Source organism: Ostrinia nubilalis, chromosome 8, assembly GCF_963855985.1.
Source record: "Ostrinia nubilalis chromosome 8, ilOstNubi1.1, whole genome shotgun sequence".
Classification (NCBI taxonomy): Eukaryota; Metazoa; Arthropoda; class Insecta; order Lepidoptera; family Crambidae; genus Ostrinia; species Ostrinia nubilalis.
The window spans coordinates 981639-999509 of record NC_087095.1 but is presented as its reverse complement, the minus strand read 5'-3'; the positions used below and the strand labels follow the sequence as shown (position 1 = coordinate 999509).

Genomic DNA, 17871 nt, shown 5'->3' with positions numbered 1-17871 from the left:
GGCTCGCTTTCAAATTAGAGGCCATAGGAAGCGCTGCAGTGGCGCCACTGGGGCGCGCTTTTACTAGTTTTCATATAATTTTCAGAAGCGCACAACGCGCGAAAACTATTTCGTAACAGCAAGATAGAAAGATATTGTGCTGTGAAGCTTACTAATTTTCTTTTTTAATAAATAAGTAGGAAAAAGTCAAAAAAGTTATAGATAATATTATCTAAATCTAAAGCTAAACTATCACAAAGAAAACAAACACGCTGTACATTTTTAATTTTATTTTTTAACAATATGTGTGTGAAGTTAGTTGTGTTAGTTAGTCAATTCAGGCAACAAGCCGAAGGCCAAATAAAATAAAACGTGAATGAAAAGTAAATACTGCAATAACTACAGATGTCGTTGGTTACAATGAGTCAAATCATTTGCAAATCACACTGAGAACTCCATTTCATTAGAATATCTTTTATCAAATAAAATCCACACATGATCATGTTACTTTGAAATTGTAAACTTATAAACAAAAAAGTTGATTTTCAATAGTTTTAGGATAGTGATGGTTCAGATATTGTTTAAGTTAGAAAAAATGTTAGACACATGTTTTTGTAAACAATATCTAATCCACATAGTTTGCAAATGACACGGTTAACCAGCACCCAGACATCACAGTTAAACACGAGGTTATAAACTTCACAGTGTAAATGCAAATTCTCAAATCATAAAGAAAAAGAACACAAAAACATACAATAATATATGTGATTGTCGAAATATAAGTCTGGAAAACAATAAAATTCTACATAAGATAAAAATATAATAAATTAGTTCCACACATGAAAACAGACAGTGCATATAATTTAAGTTATAATATTGTTAACCATAAGATTTGTAACCAAATTTTTCAATATTATGAGAATTTGCACAATCATTTTATTTTATTAAATTGCAAAGGGGATGGTCAATTTTATAAATCCACAAAAGGACATTCTCTCTTTTTACAAATGTTTACAGTCTTTGTTTAAACTAGAAAGGAACTTGGGTTTTTCATGCTTATCAAAAATCTAAAACATAAGAGAAGATTATTATACAGTAGAATCTCGATTATCCGGACTTCGATTATCCGGATATCCGATTATCCGGACTCATTCTTCACGGTTTCTAATTACCGATTTAGGTTCTGGACCCATAAAAACCGAAGGTCCGCCACCGTAACACGGTACGAACGTCGTCTTAGTTCATTGTTAAAAGAAATGGATTCATCCAATAGTGTAAAATTTAGATTTATAGACTCTAAAATGATGTTTTGGAAACCCTTTCTATTGAAGAATGTTCATAATTGTTTGATTTTACTTTGAAATCGATTATCCGGATTTTCGATTATCCGGAACACCCCTGGTTTTAATTGATCCGGATAATCGGGATTCTACTGTACTTTTAAAAGCAGGACTACTTTTAAATCTAAATAAGGAGCATGTAGAATAACCAAGCTCCTGTCAGTTTTAAGTTTATAAGTATGGATATGTTAAAATCCTCTGGTCTTTTAAATCCCAATTTTTTAACATAGTTTAATGAGAAATATTTCATTGAAATTCTAGGGTAATAGTAAAATTCAAACTTACCATCTCTGAGCTCGGTGACACCGGAGGCAGTGGTCTGAGTCTGCTTGGCGTACGTGACATTCTCTTTAGGAGGAATGTCCGTGGACTGGACAGACACGACTTGCAACAGGTTGGGCTTCTTCACACCACTGTAAAAGACATGTTGAAAGTTGACAAAACCTACCAAACCAAACCTACAAAAAAACGTGTACGTATAATTTACTAGATTTCCGCCCGCTGCTTAGCCCGCGTGACATTTTGTCCGTCACAGAAAAACTTTACCGCGCGTGTCCCTGTTTCAAAAACCGGGATAAAAACTATCCTTTGTTCTTTCACGGGACTCACACTATCTCTATGCCAAATTTCATCAAAATCGGTTCAGTGGTTTAGGCGTGAAAGCCACATAAGACGGACAGACAGTTACTTTCGCATTCATCCTTAGGCTAGGCTCCATATCAAAATAATGCCAACTCTAACAATAGTCCTCAATGGAGCGCTCGAAATCTGAAGGAACTACTAGTGTTTAAAATACTGAACCATGCGACAGCATGGCTGGACTTATCGGTGTGCGACAGCACGTCCTTCACCGGAGCCACGCCCAGGTGGCTCAGCTCGACGACGACAGCTCCTCCGGATTCCGACGACAGCATCTCGTCCAGCGGGGTTACTCCGAAAAACGTTATCCGAACTTTCGCATGTTGCTATCCCTCTTACGCAAAGCGATATGCCAGCGTGAGCGACGGTAACAGATAGATCCGAAAGAACGTAAACGGTGTTTCGGAGTAGCCCCGCAGGTCCCGGCGGCTGGATGCGGCCGATGCTCTTTGCTGAAGAAACAAAATACTGACCCATGCGACGGCAGGCTGGACTTATCAGTGTGCGGCAGGCTGGCGTCAGGCGAGGCGGTCTGCGGCGGCGTCAGTGACGTCATGGAGGACAGTGACGACAGCACGTCCTTCACCGGAGCAACTCCCAGCGACGACAGCATCTCGTCCAGGTCGCGACGGCTGTCCAGGCTGGATGCAGCCGATGCTCTTTGCTGAAGAAACAAAGTACTGACCCGTGCGACGGCAGGCTGGACTTATCGGTGTGCGGCAGGCTAGCGTCAGGCGAGACGGTCTGCGGCGGCGTCAGTGACGTCATGGAGGACAGCGACGACAGCACGTCCTTGACTGGAGCCACTCCCAGCGAGGACAGCATCTCGTCCAGGTCCCGGCGGCTGTCCAGGCTGGATGCGGCTGATGCTCTTTGCTGAAGAAACAAAGTACTGACCCATGCGATGGCAGGCTGGACTTATCGGTGTGCGGCAAGCTGGCATCGGGCGACGCGGTCTGCGGCGGCGTCAGTGACGTCATGGAGGACAGTGACGACAGCACGTCCTTCACCGGAGCCACTCCCAGCGAGGACAGCATCTCGTCCAGGTCGCGGCGGCTGTCCAGGCTGGATGCGGCTGAAGCTCTTTGCTGAAGAAACAAAGTACTGACCCGTGCGACGGCAGGCTGGACTTATCGGTGTGCGGCAGGCTAGCGTCAGGCGAGACGGTCTGCGGCGGCGTCAGTGACGTCATGGAGGACAGTGACGACAGCACGTCCTTCACCGGAGCCACTCCCAGCGAGGACAGCATCTCGTCCAGGTCGCGACGGCTGTCCAAGCTGGATGCGGCCGATGCTCTTTGCTGAAACAAATAAAAATTTATCTTTTTTTTTAAAGGTACTGCAAAAGCAAAATACCTAGTAAGATTATTACATTGAGGACACTTATTAAGATTATTACAAAAGGATAATAGATTTTCAAAGTGGTTTCAGTTTAAATTGTCATAGCATAACTAAATTATTAGGGCCCCGCTGAAAATCAGTTTCAAGACAAGCCCTAGCGGTCTTGATGTACGCTGAGCGGGTGCCTTTTAATTTGTCAGAGGGGCACAAGCAGTTAATTGTCCACTTGTTTATTTCTCTCTGTTTTAATCTATGTCTTACCTGCTTGTATACCTTTCTTGCAAATAAAAAGTTTTCTATTCTATTCTAAATTAAATGTTAAATGTAACATTTATTTAATTTTATACATGTGTGAAAGTTTTGTATTTATAGTTGATGTAAGTTAATAAGCAATTAAGCAGCTGCATAATATTACTGATAGAGGTTATACCGATATTATTACGATTTACAAAATATTGAAACATTTTTTAGCTGATCATTTATTTAGAATACTAACAAAAAATTAGGATAAAAACATTTCACATTCCCACTAGAGTGCTTCGATGCAATCAGTAAAGAACCAGTCATTGTGGTAATCCTTTGACCAGCAGTGGACATCACTGAAACAAGCGAATTAATGAAATGCATAATTTCATTCATTTCTCACACTTACCAAGGCCTCTTCTGCATCTTTCTGTTCTTTTTCCCTCCGACGGCGATCCTTCTCTTCGCGGAGAGCCTGGAGCTTGGCCTTCTTGCGCTCCAGCTCCGCCTTTCTGTCTGACATGCTTGACATGGTTGCTTCTGCAAATCGTGTGTAAATTATGATCAATAAATATTATAAATACTAAGAATATAAAACATTAAAGTTAGATTTTGTCTCCTCAATGTTTACATATTATTATAATATTACACTGATAATGCAAGGAATTCAGTTTTCAATTGCATTTGTTTGTCAGAGTAAATAAACAACAAAAAGATGTATTTTTCCAAAGTGAGCAGGTAGGAAACTAAAATAAACAATAACTTTATCAAACTCCAGCTGATTTGTGTGATTTTGAATAGTTTATACTTTATGGCACAAGGTAATCTTTGAAACCATTTGAATAGAAAGGAAATAACAATAATTCGAAAAACAAACATTACAGGCGGAGCCGAGCGCACCGCGAGCAAAGATAAAAAAATAACCAACTTTATTTTTGCCTAGTCTCAGCACCTATAGTCTTTTTCACGTAAGATGATCCGTATGACACTTCAAGGTTATCCATATTACGCATACTACATATGCAGAATATTTTTGAAAAAATATTTGTATTTTATTAGCAATATAATAAAAAAAAAATTACTACTTGTCTTGAAATATATAGTAAAATCTGAGTCTATTGATTATATTTTCATTAAATACGATGTAAAAATATTTTTTATTTAATGTACGCAATGTGTGAAACGGAATAGATTTAGTGCTGGGGTATTTCATGTATAATAAAATCGATTATTTCCGCGGTTCATTAATCGATTGCAGTGAATACTTAGTTATTAAAAACATCACAAAAATCAACTATATTTTTCGATTATTGACTTTAATAAACGCATTGAAAATAAATTAAAGTTTTTAATTTAAAGAAACAGAACCAGTACTTTTTAGGAATCGTTTTTTTAACACGAACCATGAAATTTGAATATTATCAATAAAAAATTGTTACAATAATATTTGTAATTAAAAAAAAAACATGTTTTTTTGTTAAATAACACCTATACAAAATATTTCTCTAAAAGTAGGTTTTACTAACTCTTCGAAAAAAATCGATAGACAAATCGCTATGGTTTAGTTATGTGACATCTCTAAATCTTTCAAACTCGAAACGTCATACGGATCATCTTAGGTGAAAAAGACTATAATTCGTGGTGTAGTATTATTAATAATATTTAAAACTGCAACACACCTGTGTTGGAATAATACATTGATTTGATTGTTCCTTACATGGAAGATGTCAAGAATGTATGCGATGCGATGTCTTCCAGTCTGATGTCATCATTTCACTGATCGATCTCGATCTATGATTCACATTAAAATTCACTTTATTTAAGCATCTTATTACTCACCTTTCTCTGTTATTGTAAGATGTTACAAAAACATTTCACATCCTCAAGAACACCAGCAGAACGTGGCAGAAAATATACTTAGGGATAACGGGAATTAGGAGGGGTAATCGACAGGAACTTTATACAGGAGTTTGAAGAATTCACGAAACACACTTTATGTGATTCTATTACAGTTAGTTCGTGGCAGATTTGTGCCAATACAGTTTCAGAAAAACTTGGAAAACCGGAGAAAGTCGAAGCAGGTACACAATCAATCAATTGGACATTTCCTTTTGTAAAAAAAAAATAATGGAAGTTGGAAGAAAATTACGGTGTTGCTAGGTTGCTACCACTAGTTTTTGATCATTTCTACTCAATCAATAATTCTTCAAAAATAAAAGCGCCCTATAATTCTAAAAATAAAAAAAAAGCCAAAACTTGAGGTACCCTTTGCTGATTTTTTCACTCTCGTCTCATTTCATTTTGTTTTTGTTTGTTCAGTTTTAATAAATTCTACCAAATCGTCTAATAGTTTTAACATGGAAACACTTGTTACGAAAACGTTCAAAAGTCTACAAAATAATTTTTACGCTTATTTTTAGATTTTAAATTACGCATTAAATTTCATTTACGTGCACATTTTTAATATTGCATTAAACTTGTTATTAATAACTTTATTTTTGTAAATAGTTTTTATCATTAGTAATTTTTAAATTTTAGTTTTTAAGTCATTTTAAGTTAATGTAATGTATTATTATAAAATTTATCGACTAAAAAACAAAAAAAAAAAAGATAGTATAATTTATACAATATGATAAATGAAAATAAAGCAAATAAATATTTTTGCACCAATTGGAACATATTTTAGTATTTGAGCAGATTTTTATGAAGGCTGTTTTCCTTGAAAAAGTCAAATTTTAAATTTCGGTATACTTATTTGTGATTGGCTGCTAATTCCATGACTTTTCTATCAACCAATGCTATTTCGTTAATCTGACAGTTGTAAAATTTCCATTTGAATATTCGTTGAAAAAAACAGACTTTAATAGGGTGTTGTCCGGCTTGATGAGTTTTGTGACAACGCTAACGTAATGATCAAACAATTTTATTAATTTTCTTCTCTGATTCGGTTGTTTCTGTTTCTTGCTTTTGGTTGAAACAATAATGAAATTATGATGAGTAATTTTGTGTGTTATTTAGTTGTGTTGCTTTGCTATGGCACTTCAAATCTATATGCAGGTTAGTTGTACGTTATTTATTTCAATTTTTGAAGTAATTTCTGGCTGTATTTTGTAGTTCTCTCAGTTGGAATTTTACTTATTGAAGAATTAATTATATTTTCTGTGTCATGGACTAAGTAAGAGTATTATTTTTTAGCGTCATAATATGTGTTGATCAAAAGACTCACAAGTTCACAAGTACTTTTTCTGAAATTAAGAATGTTACGGTGTTAGCGTCGTAACCAAGGGTACCCCTGGTTTCTATTGTCATTATTCCCATTCCTATCTCTCCATATAGTAATCACAAAATACTTAAGTTACTGAATTTAATGGAAGTGGAGATCAGAATGATAGTTTCTGTAAAGACATCATTATAAATTTTATGATTACAGACTCCGTAAGATACTATTTCGACTATGAATGCAACGAGCCATTGGTAGCAAATGCTAAGTTGACCGCCACATCCAGTCTCAGGGACAGAGGGCCAGAAAATGCTAAACTGTATGGTAAGTGTTCATTTGTTACACAAATAGTTTGGTAAAGTTTCTTGTATTTTAAACACAGTTGAGCTTAATGGCAAAATATTTTTCACTTTTTAATTTGCAATTTCAGTAATCTTTTTCATGTCCAAAGTTTAACTTTGTTTGTTAAAACTTTAGTCCAAATGATAACTAGTAGCTCAAACTCTTGGACATTAAAAAGAAAGACAATATGCGTTTGGATTAGATTGTAAATAAGTTTTTGATTTGCATGTAAATAGAACAAAGACAGTGTTTTCTATAGTTGCTAGAATTTTGCTGTCTAGAAGCTTCTAGGTGTGTCAAAATAATTTAGTGCTTTTTCACAAAATGTATTGAAAAATATGGAGGGATTATAAATGAGGAATTAATGCTGTTAATTAATTCCTCAACAGGTCCACAAAGTATCTAATAAAGTGAGCATTTGGACCATAAGTAATATTTGGAGACATAATCTCTTTACTAGAATAAAAAACAACTTCAAAATGCTGAAAGCATACAACGTAAGATGGGCATTTAATGCTTCAGCATGGAAGCCAAACGAACAAGACATCCTCCTGGCTTCAAGCTGTGTACAGCCTGAAGAAAAACAGAGAATATCAAGGTTTTTCTTCCAAGATGATGCTAAGTCATCTCTGATTGGTCGCCTTATGATGAGGAAGTTTGTGCATTTGTCTACTTCAATACCATATGAGGATATTAAACTGGGCAGAGATGGTCATGGGAAGCCTTATCTGATGGGTGCAGGAGAAATGCCATTGAGCTTCAATGTGTCACATCAAGGTGACTATGTGGTGTTGGCTGGCTGTGGCAATCATAATGTTGGTGTTGACATCATGAGAATAGAGCCACCAACCAACAAAGATGTTCCAGAGTTCTTTCGTTTGATGAATAAACAGTTCTCCCACCAAGAGTGGAAAACTATCAAAAGTTTTACAACAGAGATAGAGCAAGTTGCATGTTTTTATCGCCTGTGGTGTTTGAAAGAGAGTTACGTGAAGAACACAGGTTTTGGCATTACTGTTCCCCTTCACGAAATAAGTTTTGATGTGAAGACAATGAAGTTAGAAGTTGGGAAGTTTGTTAAAGATACAAGTTTATATGTGAGGGGGATTTTGAAGCAAGATTGGGTGTTTGAGGAGACATTACTGGATGAATCACATGCTGTAGCGGTGTCTATTCAAATGGGGAAGGATCCTGAGCTTCCTGTTGTGCCCTTTACACAACTGACCTTTGAAGATATCATCAAGGAAAATAAACCTTTACATGAAAGTGACTCAGACTTTAGCAGAGACTTTATGAAGAAGAAGTTTAAATACTGATAGAAGTGTTTAATTTAAGAAATACTACATTTTATTTTATTATTACAAATGGGATAATGGGGTTTTTAGTTGTTGTTAAGTGTTGTGGCGCGGCTGGGATGTATCGATGTTTAAAACTAGGCTTAAGCTATATCACAAGCATTGTCATAGGCATGTTTGAGAAATAAACAGTAAAACCGAACCGACCATTCATTTCCGCTAACATACCATCAGAGTACTAACACGTCGCTGTGCCGCTGGCAACGCCTTGAATGTGAGTTTCGGTGTAAGGTTTGAACGCGTGGACGGCGTCGGAGAACGACTTCGACCAGCAGTTCGTCATCGACTTCGGGTCGGTGAAGAACATCACTCGCATCGCTACGCAGGGCCGTGCGCACTCGCGAGAGTATGTACAGGAGTACCGCATCAGCTACGGGTCGAACGGACTCGATTATGTGCAGTACAAGGCGGCGGAAGGCGAAGTCAAGGTAAAGTCGACGCTATAGGGACGTAACAAGGTTCACGCTCATTTCAGGGTGCGTTGTGAACTCTGAAATTAGCTCAGGTGAAGGGTGGTGATGGCTTGGGCTTGTAGGCAGACTTGCACGTTTTGGCAGTAGTGTGCTTCACGCTTTGTAGATAGTTTGGGGATTCACGGGTTATCAGTTCACTATCTATTAATAACCTTGGACTTTTTAATTAATAATCATAATAACTCATTTTTACTACAAAATTGTTTTTTTATTGTAGTATTGTATTGTAGTATAGTCATACCTACACACTATTCATTTATAAATCTCATTCCATTAGTATATTATTTTATTTTATCAAAATCCTACCTTGATTTCTAAAGTAAGTAAATTATGTAAGTAATTAGAAATCTACTTTGCAAAATCCATTGTTAAATTATTGAACAAAGCAATGATCGATAATGCTCCCATTTCAATAGAATTACAAATATTTATGTAAATACCATTCTCAAATACTATCACTACTAAAATATAATGTTTGGTACTTCATCAATAACAAGTTTTCTCTACTAATTCACAAGGTGGTTCAAGTCTACTTATACAAAACAGCTTACGATTATTTGTGTCGTCTAGTTAATTGCATTAAGTGCATAGCTTCTTGTTTGTGTTTCTGAAGACTGAATAAAGTTCATTTTTCAAATATTTAATTTAAAGTTGGGTTGGCCCTACTGATAATTATTTGTTCTCACTAAATCTTAAGGGATTTGAAAGTAACACTGTATTTTTCTAAAGCCTGATCCGTGAGCACGTAGAATCCCGTCCAATGACCCCAAGTTGCCCATCCTTGTCGCTCGCACGTAATTATGTTGCTGTCGCGCTCGCACACTCACTGCGGGCGCGCGTCGCACAGTCGCGACAGCAATATAATTACGCGCGAGCGATAAGGATGGGTAGGTTGGGGTCATTGGACGGGATTCTACGTGCTCACGGACCAGGCTTTATTATTATTCAATTTAATTTGATTCTCGTAAAATTATAACTCTACAACTTGACGACACAAATACTCAATACCCAGTAGATTCGGACTAACTGTACAGCACTAACTAACAATAACGGTGAAGGGACCTCAAGTTGGACGTCGCAAGAGAGCTCGTACTACCAGCACCTGACCATAAACCTGCGCAAACGCATGGAGCTTCGCGGAATCGTCACCAGGGGGCGCTACGCTACCGACGAATACGTCACGGAGTATATGCTCCAGTATTCTGACAATGGCGAGAGCTGGCGAGCTATACCTACCGCCGATGGATATACACAGGTCTGTATTATTCCAAGGAAATATCTAAATGACTGGCTTTTTTAATCATAATCATCATTTCAGCCATAGGACGTCCACTGGTGAACATAGGCCTACCCCAATGATTTCCACAATGGCTGGTTGGTGGCGGCCTGCATCCAGCGCCTTCCCGCTACCTTTATGAGTTTTTTTTAATAAAAGTCAATTATTTCTTGGAATTAGGCACTTTTACACGTCCCAGTTAGACCCTACTAGTGGGTCAATAAAGAGGGCAGGTGCTGAAAAGAAGCAGCGCAAGGACTCAGTCACTATTGTCAGACTCCTTTTCAAATGCTTACAAAAGTGTTTTGTAATGTGAGTTAGGCTAATCTTTCTCACTTTTCGTATTTGACTGTCTTTGGCTAACACCCTGTATCTCATGCATAAAGCCGCCGGCGAAGCTGAATATGGTTTTTGTAATTTGTTTTACAAAGTTCATTCCAATTTACTGCCTAAATGTGTGGGGTTGCAAATGCACCCCACCCCTTCCCCTTTTGTTGTTGTAGACCGAAGTGAAGGGATTAAAAGAAGATTAGCGGTTATTCGACTCCTATGTAGGTCAACGTTAACCAGTTGCATTGTGTTAAAATTGTTATATTGAGTTACTGGTTGACCAAGGTAGAAAATAGTTGCTTTTTCGAAGTATAATAAATCAAATATTCATCCAGTTTTACTGAAATAAATTTGATTTATAGCGCACTGTATTTTGCTTCCTGTTGAAGTGATCGCAAACATTTTTCTTGCTGCCATAAATAGCAGTCGTAAAATCTTCATTTGTAAACAGATATCGGCAAGATATTTGTTTACATCGATCCGTGTTGAATCTGACGGTAAACAGACCAAACATCTAATTTTCCTTCGAGATGATCACAGATTAAGAGTAGGCGCACACCGTTGATTTTTAGTTGGCCGATAGTTGTGCCCGATTTTAATTTGTATGAAGAATCGGCCAAATCGAATCGGCGTAGTGTGCGCACTCCCATACATGCCCATACTGATTAACTGCCCGACTAAACTATCGGCCGACGAAAAATCAACGGTGTGCGCCTAGCCGCCTACTCTAACTCAACAACAGATAATGTTGAATAAGATTTGTTTACTGAAAGTTCAAAGCTTCTTTTATTACCTCTGCTAATGCAATGCAATGAGACAGTCTTTATGTCATGAATCATAATAAATCTGAAGTACCTATAGATGATCCAAATTGCAAAATATCATAAATTACAAAGATCCCACTGTTTTGAGGGCCTTATATTAGCAAAGTAATTCTCATTGTTTTGGACATGTCCGCAGATGTTCGAAGGCAACCAAGACGGAAACACAGAACACAAGAACGAATTCGAGGTGCCCATCATAGCGCAGTACTTGCGCGTCAACCCCATGCGATGGCGCGACAAGATTTCGATGAGGGTGGAGGTGTATGGATGCGATTATGGTACGTATTTCGTTACAATACAGCTTACATTTGCTTAGTGTTTTTACCGGGTGGTCAATGAAAACTTTCACTTAATGAACCGGCACCTATAAATAGTTAACAGGCTCTGCTGTCCAATGTCCCTTATATGTTTTGGTCTATTGTTATCTGATGGGTCTGGTCATCATAGGGATATTTATTTTATTAGGCATACAAAACAGGACAATGTCGGAACAAGCAGTAAAATAAAAATACTCCGTTCGATAGAATTGTAGCTTTCTGAATTCCTATACCCTGTAGGGGAAAATTGTAGTCCTAAAATTGTAGCTTTAGTAGAATTACGTTTTATTTTCCAGTCGCCGACACCCTCTACTTCAACGGCACATCGCTCATTAAAGTCGACCTGCTTCGAGACCCTATCTCAGCGTCACGAGAGGTGGTGCGGTTCCGATTCAAGACCAGTACCGCGTCAGGGGCCTTGCTTTACTCTAGGGGCACGCAGGGCGACTATATTGCGTTGCAGCTGAGAGATAACAGGCTGGTGCTGAATATAGACTTAGGTGAGTATTTTTTTAATTTCAGAAAGATTTTTAAAGGTCGTCAAGAGGCTTAAAGGAGGGCAAACCTACCCCTAAGAAAGCTGTAGCCTCCTCGTATTTTTACTGCTAAATAAATATCAGCAACTAACACAGTGCTCGCAATCTTTAATATTGTGCGCCTCGATATTGAACCCTTGGGTTTGGAAAACTGAACCTCAGTGCAGTCCTGTGCTCTATTTGCGACTTGTACTGTTGACACTGTACACTACAATGACATAATATTTCTCCAATGATTTACACATGACACCACATCAAGCTAATACTTTGCATTTTACAATAGATACAACAATACAGTCTGATGATGAATGTGCTGTCGGCTGTACCAACCAATCTAAAGTTTAAAGTCCTAAAGCTCAGCACACACAGAGCTGGGAAGCGCGGGAAAGCGGTGGCGATCCGGGACGATATTTTTTGTAATGATCTAGTTTGTATAAAATCAGTCACATAGAAAGTGGACGCTTCCCAGCGCGATACGGCGGATCGCTTTTAACCGCCCTTCCCGCCTCTGTGTACGCTGACTTTTAATGGTTTTAATGGATATTGATTTAATTTTCTTCCTCCAGGTTCTGGCACCCCCACCTCAATGGCGGTTGGCAGTCTCCTAGACGATAACATCTGGCACGACGTGGTGATCTCACGCAATAGGAGGGAAGTTTTGTTCTCCGTCGACCGAGTGGTCGTGCAGGACCGCATCAAGGGCGAGTTCTCGAGGCTTAATTTGAATCGGGCGGTAAGTGTCTCAGAATGCACCAACTAGAGAAGTGATACTAATGCCCGTTTTCACCATCAATCCCTAATTTTTAAGTGACACCTAATGGTGGTACTTACAGGAATTTTGTTTTCAAAGGGGTCACTTAAAAATTAGGGATTGATGGTGAAAACGGGTATAAGATTACTACGAATTTGTTTTTTTCAGACGAACCTCCCATTTGTTTTCTTTTTCGAAAAATACATGTATTTTACAGGAAAGATACAAAGTTTCGAAACAAACGAAATGTATCTTTTGCTATTATTATGAAGTGACCTAATTATTATGACGTGACAGAGCATACAACTCTGAAGCATTATCTAAAGTCTCACTGACGTTTGAAGTTTCAAAAACACCACCGAGCCGCTCCCATACTTAAGGCACTACTGAGTTAAGCGCTTGAAAATAGTTGCAAGTGGTCTGATTCATCAGCTCAAAAAGTGGTTGTTAGATATTGTGAGCTGTTGAGAGAACCTTCGGTTATAACGTTTCTATCTTCACTAAACATAATATACTGGCTGCTAGGCAGACAGTCAACGCTAAAACTGGAAACCAAAGTCCTAATTTACAAGTCTATCCTGAAACCGATTTGGACATATGGCATACAACTCTGGGGGTCAGCTAGTCACTCAAATGTTGAAATCCTGCAGCGCTACCAGAATAAAGTGTTAAAGATCCTGATCAATGCCCCATGGATCACACGGAACACGGAAGTACACGAGTACCTAGAAATCCCTACAGTTAGGGGGGAAATAGAAAGTTCTTCTGTATCCTACAAGCAACGCCTTGAACGACATAGCAACCATCTGGCTACACAGCTCGTGAATACAAACAACTGCCTGTTTCGGTTAAAAAGAATGCGATTGGCTTCCATATAAAACTTCTCAGGAAGAAAAAGAGCAGGGATGACAGATGACACATCACAGGACGTGCACTCCCCAAAAGTCGAATTATCAATCAACATCAAATCTGATTAAAGCCGCTGGGCTGATTGCAAATAAAAATAAAACTAAACATAATATTATTTTCCAAATCCTTTTCAGTTCTTCATCGGCGGCGTGCCCAACTTCCAAGACGGTTTAGTGGTGAACCAGAACTTCACGGGCTGCATCGAAAACCTGTACCTCAACGCCACCAACGTCATCCAGCAGGTCAAGGGCGGGCTCGAGGCCGGCGAGCCCTTCAAGTACCAGAAGGTCAACACGCTCTACGCCTGCCCGGTCAGTACAATCATCGTTTCAGCCAAATGACGTCCACTGCTGGACAAAGGCCTCCCCCAAGGTTTTCCACAATGAACGGTCCTGCGCTGCCCGCATCCAGGCTCTTCCCGCGACCTTCACCAGATCGTCGGTCCACCTAGTAGGAGGCCTGCCCACGCTACGTCTTCCAGCCCGTGGTCGCCACTCGAGAACTTTCCTGCCCCAACGGCCATCGTCTCTACGAGCTATGTGCCCCGCCCACTGCCACTTGATTTTAGCAATTCTGCGAGCTATGTCGGTCAGTACAATACTTTAGTAATAAATAAATATCCGAGGAAATTTTACCTGGATTAGATTACGCCTGAATTCTGGCAGCGCAGGACAAATTGCTGTGGTAATCTCTGGTCGATCTTCCACCTTCGTCCAGTTTTCCGGCTGAAAATAAAAGAACTTATAAGATTTTAAACTTTCGCGTTCCATTTCCTTGTGACCACGGCTGCAGCATCGCATCCGAAACGTCAAGCCGTGAGTACATAATGTAACTCATTAATAAACGCCGCGCTAAGACCCGTGTCTTACTATTTTAGTTGAAAAGAAGAAGAATGCTATCAAGTGTCAAGCATTGATCCAAGATTATGTGCATGCACAGTTCAGAATCAGAACGTGAACCACCTAGTCTGGTGGCTGTCAATTTGTTGAAAATCTTCTTCAATATTACGAGACAGCAGATCCACACAGCCTGTTAAGCACTGAATCGATATTCGCACTCTAGTTTGTTCAACTTGACACAACTATTCCTCCATTGCCAGCCCCGTTGCATATCAATAGCCACTTAGTAGACATCTAAGTGATAAAGAATTAGAATTTGAATGTTGTTTTCAGGAGCCAATAATAGTCCCGGTGACGTTCCTGAAAGAAGGCTCGTACGCGAAACTGCGTGGATACTCAGGAGCCAACACGCTCAACATCTCGCTGGAATTCCGCACCTACGAGAACCACGGCCTGCTCATCTACCACAAGTTCAAGACCGAGGGACACGTCAAGGTAATTATAGACTGTTGTAAAATACAAGGTGTTAGGTAAATGGGTATATGAGCCGACACTAGCCCATGTTAACATGGGCATATTATAAATGGTATGGTGAAGTCAGAAATTTTATATCATTTTTTTTTTATTTTCATACAAAATTAATTTTATAAAATCCAATTTGTATGAAAAATAAAATAATTTAAATGAAGATATCAATTTTCTGACTTCACCATACCATTTATATGACCATGTTAACATGGGCTAGTGTCGGCTCATAATTATACCCATTTACCTAACACCCTGTATAGTCTATTACAACTGCATAAGGTGTGTTTCGTCATAGTCTTGGGATTGGAGCACTCGCGTAGTACTCGATTCGCCTGAAGCGATGACGGCGATCAGCGGGTGGCCATAGTTGAAGCAAGCATCGTTATTTGCCGTCATTTCGTTCTCGTCGTCCTGTAGGCCTAGGATATCGATTGCGACAACCGTTTATCGCGTCATTCTATCGATTTTACGCGATAAGCCCATACATTCTGACTTCTAAAAAAAAGAACAAAAATAAGGCGCGCATCCTAGCTCGGCTGGTGAAGTTGGCAATAGACAAATGACTTTGGTAATCGCGAGTCGTTTTTCAATGGTGTTGCACTTCTTATGTAGCCTTCATTGTAAGGCTCAAACACATTCCGCTATTCAACTTTCTATTTTCCAGGTGTTCCTAGAAGAGGGCAAGATCAAAGTGGAACTTGACACGCCAGGCGCGCCACGCGTGAAGCTTGACAACTACGCGGATACCTTCAACGACGGCCGCTGGCGCGCGCTGTCGCTCACTATGGGGCCCGACAGTCTGGTTCTAGCTGTGGACAAGCGGCCTGTGCGCACCACCAAGCGTCTTCGCTTCTTGACTGGCGGCACCTACTACATCGCAGGTAACTTAACCTGTCCTAGTGGCTCTATAGGGGCTTGTATAGATCATCACAATGGACTCAGATCAACTAAGACTACCTTGACCTTCAACGACTGTCGCTCACTATGGGGCCTGACAGCCTGGTGCTAAAGCCTGGTCCGTGAGCACGTAGAATCCCGTCCAATGACCCCAAGCTGTCCAACCTTGTCGCTCGCACGTAATTATGTTGCTGTCGCGCTCGCACACACTGCGGGCGCCCGTCGCACAGTCGCGACAGCAATATAATTACGCGCGAGCGATAAGGATGGGTAGCTTGGGGTCATTAGACGGGATTCTACGTGCTCACAGACCAGGCTTTAGCTGTGGACAAGCGGCCTGTGCGCACCACCAAGCGTCTGCGCTTCCTTACCGGAGGCACCTACTATATCGCAGGTAACTTAACCTGTCCTAGTGGCTCCAATGGGGCTTATAGGCCATGACAGTGGACTCGGATCAACTAAGATCACATTGACCTTCAACGACGGCCGCTGGCGCGCGCTGTCGCTCACTATGGGGCCTGACAGTCTGGTGCTAGCTGTGGACAAGCGGCCCGTGCGCACCACCAAGCGACTGCGCTTCCTTACCGGAGGCACCTACTACATCGCAGGTAACTTAACCTGTCCTAGTGGCTCTATAGGGGCTTGTAGGCCATGATAATGGACTCAGATCAACTAAGATCACCTTGACCTTCAACGACGGCCGCTGGCGCGCGCTGTCGCTCACTATGGGGCCTGACAGTCTGGTGCTAGCTGTGGACAAGCGGCCCGTGCGCACCACCAAGCGCCTGCGCTTCCTTACCGGAGGCACCTACTACATCGCAGGTAACCTAACTTGTCCTAGTGGATCTACAGGGGCTTGTATAGGCCATGACACTGGACTCAGATTCAACTAAGATCACCTTGGCCTTCAACGACTGTCGCTCACTATGGGGCCTGACAGCCTGGTGCTAAAGCCTTGTCCGTGAGCACGTAGAATCCCGTCCAATGACCCCAAGCTGTCCAACCTTGTCGCTCGCACGTAATTATGTTGCTGTCGCGCTCGCACACTCACTGCGGGCGCGCGTCGCACAGTCGCGACAGCAATATAATTACGCGCGAGCGATAAGGATGGGTAGCTTGGGGTCATTAGACGGGATTCTACGTGCTCACGGACCAGGCTTTAGCTGTGGACAAGCGGCCTGTGCGCACCACCAAGCGCCTGCGCTTCTTGACTGGCGGCACCTACTACATCGCAGGTTACTTGCCACCGAGGCTCCATAGGGGCTTGTAGGCCATCACAATGGACTCAGATCAACTAAGATCACATTGACCTTCAACGACGGCCGCTGGCGCGCGCTATCACTTACCATGGGGCCTGACAGTCTTGTGTTAGCTGTGGACAAGCGGCCCGTGCGCACCACCAAGCGTCTTCGCTTCTTGACTGGCGGCACCTACTACATCGCAGGTAACTTAACCTGTCCTAGTGACTACAGGGGTTTGTATAGGCCATGACACTGGACTCAGATCAACTAAGACTACCTTGGCCTTAAACGACTGTCGCTCACTATGGGGCCTGACAGCCTGGTGCTAAAGCCTGGTTCGTGAGCACGTAGAATCCCGTCCAATGACCCCAAGCTGTCCAACCTTGTCGCTCGCACGTAATTATGTTGCTGTCGCGCTCGCACACTCACTGCGGGCGCGCGTCGCACAGTCGCGACAGCAATATAATTACGCGCGAGCGATAAGGATGGGTA

The 17871-nt window shown here is 40.8% G+C and overlaps 2 protein-coding genes across 2 annotated transcripts in view; one reads left to right on the top strand and one right to left on the bottom strand.

Annotated features, from left to right (window-relative positions):
* The window catches only part of LOC135073697 (cytoplasmic dynein 1 intermediate chain), a 28453-nt gene extending 22783 nt beyond the window's left edge, over positions 1-5670 (bottom strand). The window contains exons 1-5 of the mRNA XM_063967833.1: positions 5381-5670; positions 3951-4081; positions 2877-3046; positions 2743-2764; positions 1605-1722 (exon numbers count right to left, since the gene is read on the bottom strand). Coding sequence (XP_063823903.1) covers positions 1605-1722; positions 2743-2764; positions 2877-3046; positions 3951-4073 — 433 coding nt within the window. The 5' untranslated portion in view covers positions 4074-4081; positions 5381-5670. The remainder of the gene's footprint in view (positions 1-1604; positions 1723-2742; positions 2765-2876; positions 3047-3950; positions 4082-5380) is intronic.
* A 743-nt stretch (positions 5671-6413) lies between these two features.
* Positions 6414-17871, top strand: part of LOC135073696 (neurexin-4) — a 45486-nt gene continuing 34028 nt past the window's right edge. Inside the window, exons 1-9 of the mRNA XM_063967832.1 lie at positions 6414-6598; positions 6972-7085; positions 8690-8886; positions 11498-11639; positions 11975-12178; positions 12781-12947; positions 14009-14185; positions 15047-15208; positions 15906-16122. Coding sequence (XP_063823902.1) covers positions 6532-6598; positions 6972-7085; positions 8690-8886; positions 11498-11639; positions 11975-12178; positions 12781-12947; positions 14009-14185; positions 15047-15208; positions 15906-16122 — 1447 coding nt within the window. The 5' untranslated portion in view covers positions 6414-6531. The remainder of the gene's footprint in view (positions 6599-6971; positions 7086-8689; positions 8887-11497; positions 11640-11974; positions 12179-12780; positions 12948-14008; positions 14186-15046; positions 15209-15905; positions 16123-17871) is intronic.